The sequence below is a fragment of the Carex rostrata genome, chromosome 3 (assembly GCF_964058835.1).
Source record: "Carex rostrata chromosome 3, lpCarRost1.2, whole genome shotgun sequence".
Taxonomy (NCBI): Eukaryota; Viridiplantae; Streptophyta; class Magnoliopsida; order Poales; family Cyperaceae; genus Carex; species Carex rostrata.
Genome location: NC_135920.1, coordinates 13,613,328 through 13,620,182, shown reverse-complemented (window position 1 = coordinate 13,620,182; position 6,855 = coordinate 13,613,328). Strand labels below are relative to the sequence as shown.

Genomic DNA, 6,855 nt, shown 5'->3' with positions numbered 1-6,855 from the left:
GCCATTATGTATACCCGACCAGGCCACCAGGTGTGTGACCAGCTTTTGATCCACTGTGCATGGTCTGGACTCGTCAACTACTTCATTTCTTAGAAAGTCTAATTTATCCTCGAATAAATTAAAAATGTAAAAGTATATATCATACACACAAACGCACTAAAAAATTCTTATATAAATTTAGATCAAATTAATTCTCCTGCTTGAATATATATGAGCAGTCTTATTTTTGTCTTTTAAAAATTAGTTCGACATGTCTTTGTTCGGCGGAGAGTCCTTTAACTTTCATTTATACTAAATTAGTTTTTGTTTTTCAAAACATTCGCAAAGACTACAAAGTCGTGAGAGAGAATCAGACTCTTAACTTTTGAGTAATCAACAATTTTAGAACTTTCTTCCTAACTAGTTAGTTATGCTACCTCACTTTTTTCATACTAAATTAGTTTTGAAATTAATTTATTCAAGAAATTAAATATAAAAGTTAATAAAAAAATTTTAGTAAAGATTAGAGTTCAAGCCGTCCAACTATTTAATATGCACAAAAGATTTCCATAGGAGTTTCAAATTTACAACTTTTAACACAGAGGATATTGTCTTTGTCATCACTAGTCCAAAAACTAATTCTAAGTTAATAATTATTTCTTAGACTTTGAGTTGTACCAGATCAGACCTTATATATATATATAGCTTAATATATATTATGAATATTTATGTATATATTTACAAATATTCAATCCGTATTCATTTAATATCTAATCTGTATATGTAACTGATTCTTTTGCACCCCTAACTAAACTCTTTTGTAAAACTTGAAGGACTAATCTGATGTAAAATAAAAATTAACTGACCAACTTTTTTTTTAAATTGAGAGACCAAAATCTGATACTTTTCATATCACGCAGTATAATTTTCATTTATATCGTGAAGTATATAATTTTGAAAGTATATAACTGATGCACTATAGAGACAAAAATAGGTAGGAGAATTAATATATAAAATCTCCAAGAGAGGCAAAATGGAGTTGTCAACCTTTGTTAGATGAATTTGTAAAGTATGTGTATATATGGTCTTATATACATGATAAGACTAACATATTATATTAATTGTATACAAAACCATACATCTTCTCATGAGAAAAAAAAATGACTTAATGCATACTACGCTTGCTAGTAGTTATGCGTATATTTAAAGGTCGATCGATGATTGGTAATTACAGTTTGATACAGGGGTACCACAGAATGGAATAACAGTAACTGCGCCGAGGTCGGCCAGGTAGCTAGAGAGAATACAAGTGGTGCGTGCAGCGTACTGTGTACCGGTTCACCAATGAAATGCAGCCAAATAATTTAAATTTCTATTTGAAATTAAATGTGTGGTACATGGAGAGGAATCTTCCACGTAAGAAAAGCATCCATCGCTCATATCTCTTCCTCACCTCGCATTGGCTCTCTCGCTCCTCTTTCTCTCTCACACCACACACTCATTTTAACCCCCCCTCTTCCATCACACAACCCTAGCTAAAAAGCTCCACCACAACACGCTTCCTCGTCTCTTTCTCTCTCCTCCACACAAAAACCCTAACTAATACCACCCCTTAATTTCTCCCGGACTTTAATCTCTCTAATGTCAGCATCCATTGAGCCACCATGCGATGTTTGCCACGCCGCTGGCTACAACGTATGCCTACATCGCACCGATCTAAACCGTGCAATTCCAATATTTCCCGAGACAACTGATGAGCAATCAGGGTTGCATGAATTTCAATTCTTCGGCAACGAAGATTCGGTTGCATGGTTATTCCAAGAGCCCCCTCCATCACAGACCCAACAGGTGACGACGGCCAATGAGGACCCGTCACATGTCATGCCAGTATCGAGGTACCTTGATGAACTGCGTATGCCAATCAACCCGGGACATGGATTAACCTTTGATGTATCACTCAGTAGAAATAGCGCCAGCCCAGCCGAATCAGTACCATCCGGATCTATCAATGTTGCTGGGTTTACGCAATCTGCCGCATCGACTGCCCCTATCGTGAGTGGTTCGGAGTCTTTTGATCTCTTTTGATATCTCTCTCTCTCTCTCTCTCTCTCTCTTCCTCCGCCCATCCCTATCTGACTATTCTATCTCAGTTAAACTGATCTACAAGCTAGTGATGCAAGTTGCATTGGCTTTAGTTTTAAGCTAAAGGGGGACAAAAATTGACTTTTCTGATGTTTTCGTACTAGCTTTAGTTTTTTCTTATTTTTTGTGGACCTCTTTTTTTCTCTCACTATGTACTGTCAAGGATGTAAGGGTAATTTGGACATTTTAGGTTCCCAAATCTGACCTTTGGGCACTCTGATTAGCCACTAATTACGATCGCTTGCTATATATATTTATCTTATTTTCATTGCCATTTAATTTGAGGAGTAATAAATTGGACAAGTATATATGTCCTACATTGATTTTTATGAATTTTAAAAATAGAAAAATCCGTGATATATATATATCTAATTTTGGTTTAATTTTCTAAGTTACGATATATAATATATTATTTCTCCGAAGTTCCCTTTTTATTTCGTGACTAAGGTCTTCTTTAGTAAATTGTTATCTTCTTTTTTTTTTCTTTTTTTCTTTTTTTCTTTTGAAAGGCTTGGTATAGTGACTACCAAGAATTCAGTAAATTTGATAAAGACAATTATGCAGTGAACTTGTGATTGTAAATTAACCACGTATTAATTGTGTCTTTACATTTGACATATATTCATGAAATACCAATTCTCTTTTTTTAGATGTGATCAAATACATACTGTACGTAATGATTAAGGTTTTTGAAATGATAAAATGACCTCATTTCCACAAAAATAAATCCTATCCAATAAAACATCTTCATAAGTTTTGTTACTAGTAGTTGAAAGTATTACCTTATTTAATTATTGACCTTCAAAAAAAAAAAGTATTACCTTCTTAATTATTGAAGATAATAATTAGTACCATTGGTATAGAAGAATTGCCAAGCTAATAAGACATCCTCTGCGCAAAATATATTTCACAGTTCACATTCTGCTAGAGTGTTTCTAAATTTTCAACATGTACATTATTTATTCCAGTAGAGATCGATCCTCATACATGAACGTACACAACTAGATGTACCTACATTTTTAATAGGGGAATAGAAAAGAATTGAATTATGTAGAAGAAATCATAATTAAATGATGCTTATATCTTTAAACTTTGAAGTTTGAAGAGTATATAATTTCACAGTATATTAAAGTACGTACAAGGGGCTAGTGTAATTAAAATGTAATAACAATAGCACTCAACACTTGAACATGCATGTTAATTAATTATTATAAATGATGCCATAATTAAATTAGTTCTTGTTTCTGATACTGATGTTAGTTTCTTCTTATTTATGTAGATGCCATTCTCCAGTAGCATTTTCGCTGATGCATCAATTGCAAACTCTAAGGAGGCAGGTGAGGCAACAACTCCATGCCCAGGTGATCCAACAATGGAAAGGGAGGCAAAAGTGATGAGATACAAAGAGAAGAGGAAGAAGAGACGCTACGAGAAGCAAATACGGTACGCCTCTAGAAAGGCATATGCAGAAATGAGGCCTAGAATAAAAGGTCGTTTTGCCAAAGTGCCAGAGACTAGCCAAACTATGCCCGAACCGTCTCCTTATGACCCAAACCGACTCGACCTTGGTTGGTTCCGTTCATAGACAACCCTCATATGAAAACATTGTTTTCATGTATTCGATCGTAGCTATAGCTATCATATGGTGTAGTTATTTTTATTGTCTCATTTATGTGCCAGAGGAAGATTTGTTTTGGCTTTGTGAATATATGCATATGCATGCTCGATCAAGGCTGGTATTGCATGCTTATAGCCAGTTGACAAGGCAAGCATTCTCTCTACAAAGGACTGCGTAACGGTTTCGAATCTAGCTAGCTATGAGAGAAGATTCGTGATCAAAGGACTAATTGACATAGTTTGCGTTAGATTAGCTCCATAGCATGCCCTTTTGGAAAAAGGGTATATGAATGCTTGGATTTTTACATTTTTTTTAGACCAAGTTTATAGGTTTAATTTTCTTGCTAGGTTTCGATTTGATTCCCTAGTAAGAGTTCTATGCTTTCGCAAGTCTAAATCTGCAAAATCAAATGTCTTCAAAGTACTTGAGCGACCAAGATATATGATCTTAATTTGTAGCACTTTCAATTGCTATTAATTAGTTGTCGTACATATATCTTTGGAATTAAGGGATAACTAACTTATTGATAGAGGTAACAAATGAAATCAAAACTATGATTAAGACTATAAGTATGTTTTTTTACTTAATTTTATTAATTTGTGTATCAAATTTCCTTTTAATTTTAATATTTTTTTGTGTCATAGATCATGAAATAAAAAATGTGGACACCATTGAATTTTTCAAGCTTTTTTTTTGGTTGAATTTTTCAAGCTACTCGATCGATAAGTGACTAATTAATTGGTTTGCAAATCACACTAAATTCTATCAATAACCTATCTATGACTATGATGGAGCACATGGATCAAATTTTAGTTTCTCAATTTTGGCGAACTTTAATCCAGTTGTAATTAACATCGTTAATTAAATTCATCGTTAGTAATTAATAATTAAGCTCTCTCTCATTTATAAATGGCACTTCATATTAATCTATATATCTTCGCAATGCCCATCATTATGAGTAGCTTATTACCCAGGCGTAGAGTTTTAATCTTGCACCATTTAATTTTGTGTTGAGCACTAATTAGATTCTAAGAGAAATCATCCAGTAAATGGGTGAGCTGTTTTGGCTTCATGCAGCACACAAACCATATGCAGTGTTGTTTTGATTCTATAGTATCTGTGTGATGCATGAAGCCAAAACTACTCTGTTTAAAATCTTTACCCAAGTAAATTAATTGTGAAATAAAAAGAAACAACAAGTTATGAAGCATTGTAATTACATTATCCAAATTAATTAAGTCAAAATTGATTTGTTTTTCTAGTTTAACACATTTTTTATTCTATGCCCATAGGCAACAGTACACAGATCAGGTAACAAATATACGTATATTATCTGACATGAACTGGAGGCATGCACAGATCAAGTAATATTATGCGTGGTCCCCTGACCATCCTTGTCAGACAGAGAGGTAGCTACCATTAACTCGGATATATACCTGATCATCGATCCTTGTCAGTCATATTCAATTTCTCTATATCACTTTTAATTTTTCTGTTTTGGTAAATTGAACCCTAACATTTGACTTATCCTTTTTCATACATTGTAATATCTATATATATATCCTCTTAATTAGCTCCATTAAATTTACCCGAGATCTGGTCCATGTGTGAGGGAAGCATGAACAGTGATCTGAATGGATAGAATTAGATGCAAGAGGTGACGTACATCGTTTACAGATACCTTTATTTTATTTTCTCTCAAGGTGTTACACCTATAAATTAAAGAGTGAAGGCGACAATTTTTGAGCTAATATGATAAAAAAAAATAATAATAATGTATTACCAATTTACCATAAAGAAACTATATATTCCTTATAAATATATCAAAGTTAATTTCGTCAAGCTTAACAAAATGAATTTACAATTAATTAAAATTCGGTTTCAGAAGAAATCCTTTTGTAAAGAGAGAGAAGTGCAAAATTAGATGACATGCATTAGTTATAATAGAATAAAGTATATATTGAGTCTAGCTAGTATGATATCAGTGTCATCTTAGCTTATATAACACCAACTCCGAATCTATCAAATCGACTTCAAACGGTGAATTCAAACCGTTCAAACCATCTATTACATTAGTTGTGCGTTACATGCAAAATTTATAAATGTGTGAGTTTTTAAGTTAATTTTAATGCAATCATTTTTCAACATTTTTAACCGCTTGATTTGATACTAAATAACTAGAAAATATAAAAATTTTGCATGTAAATACATCACTCATAAAGTAAATCGGTTTGAACGGTTTGAATTAGTTATTTGAAGTTTATCCAATTAATTTTGTAGTTAGTGTTCACTCTAAAGTATTACTTTTCCAAGAAGAACAACAAATGCTTCTTGAAAAAATAGAGCAACTAATGGACATTAATTTGCTGTAATAAAAAAAAATGTAGGGCATTTAGTTTGCTGCTTTCCAACTCCTGTTGATTACAGCAAATTAATTCCATTGTGCATAATAAAGTACTTTCCAAGAAGAAACATTTGCTCTAATTAGAGGACATTAATTTGCTGTAATAAAAAGAAAAAAGAAAAAATGTAGAGCATTGAATTTGCTGCTTTCAAAGTTCAAACTCCTGTGTGGTCAAGGGAGGCCAGGTAAGGAAAGCAGCATATTTGGTAGCATATATAAAGTTGCCATGGCCCATGCATGCACCATCCCTTAATTAGCATATATATAATATTCTTCATTTATATAAAGCTCTCCCCTCCCCCACACGGGCACCACAGTCAACAAATAGAAAAAGGGAAACACATCTTTCTCGTTTTAGTATATATATAATATATAATATATATATATATAGGCTTATATAATGCTGTCACCATAATTAACTCAGGGAGCATGTCTATAGAATTCTCCCGATCGAGTAATAGAATGAACAGCCGCACGATCCAGATGAAACAGATTTTTTTATTTTTAAGTAGTAAACAATTTCGAGATTCGTAACGAATGTTTTGGATGCTGTTTATTTTAGTAGAGTATCAGTGTATCAGATTCAGAGGGTGTGTCAAGAAAAAGTTGCCAACTTCTGGCCCCACAAGGAAAAGAAACCGTTTTCTCTATTTACGGGAAATAAATCTGCTACGATTATAAAGAATTGCAGGAATCTGCTTTTTCAAAACCA

At 33.1% G+C, this 6,855-nt stretch overlaps 1 protein-coding gene and 1 long non-coding RNA gene across 2 annotated transcripts; one reads left to right on the top strand and one right to left on the bottom strand.

Moving 5' to 3' along the window:
- Window positions 1–1,449: 1,449 nt before the first annotated feature.
- On the top strand, window positions 1,450–4,199 carry LOC144551624 (transcription factor GHD7-like). The gene is made up of 2 exons (XM_078299679.1): window positions 1,450–2,031; window positions 3,401–4,199. The coding sequence occupies exons 1-2, from the start codon at window positions 1,621–1,623 to the stop codon at window positions 3,704–3,706; spliced, it is 717 nt and encodes a 238-aa protein (XP_078155805.1). The 5' UTR covers window positions 1,450–1,620; the 3' UTR covers window positions 3,707–4,199.
- On the bottom strand, window positions 2,270–3,394 carry LOC144551625 (uncharacterized). Its single transcript, XR_013510844.1, has 2 exons — window positions 2,943–3,394; window positions 2,270–2,903 (listed from the first exon to the last, which is right to left on the bottom strand). It is a non-coding gene; the product is annotated as an uncharacterized LOC144551625 (long non-coding RNA).
- Window positions 4,200–6,855: the final 2,656 nt, after the last annotated feature.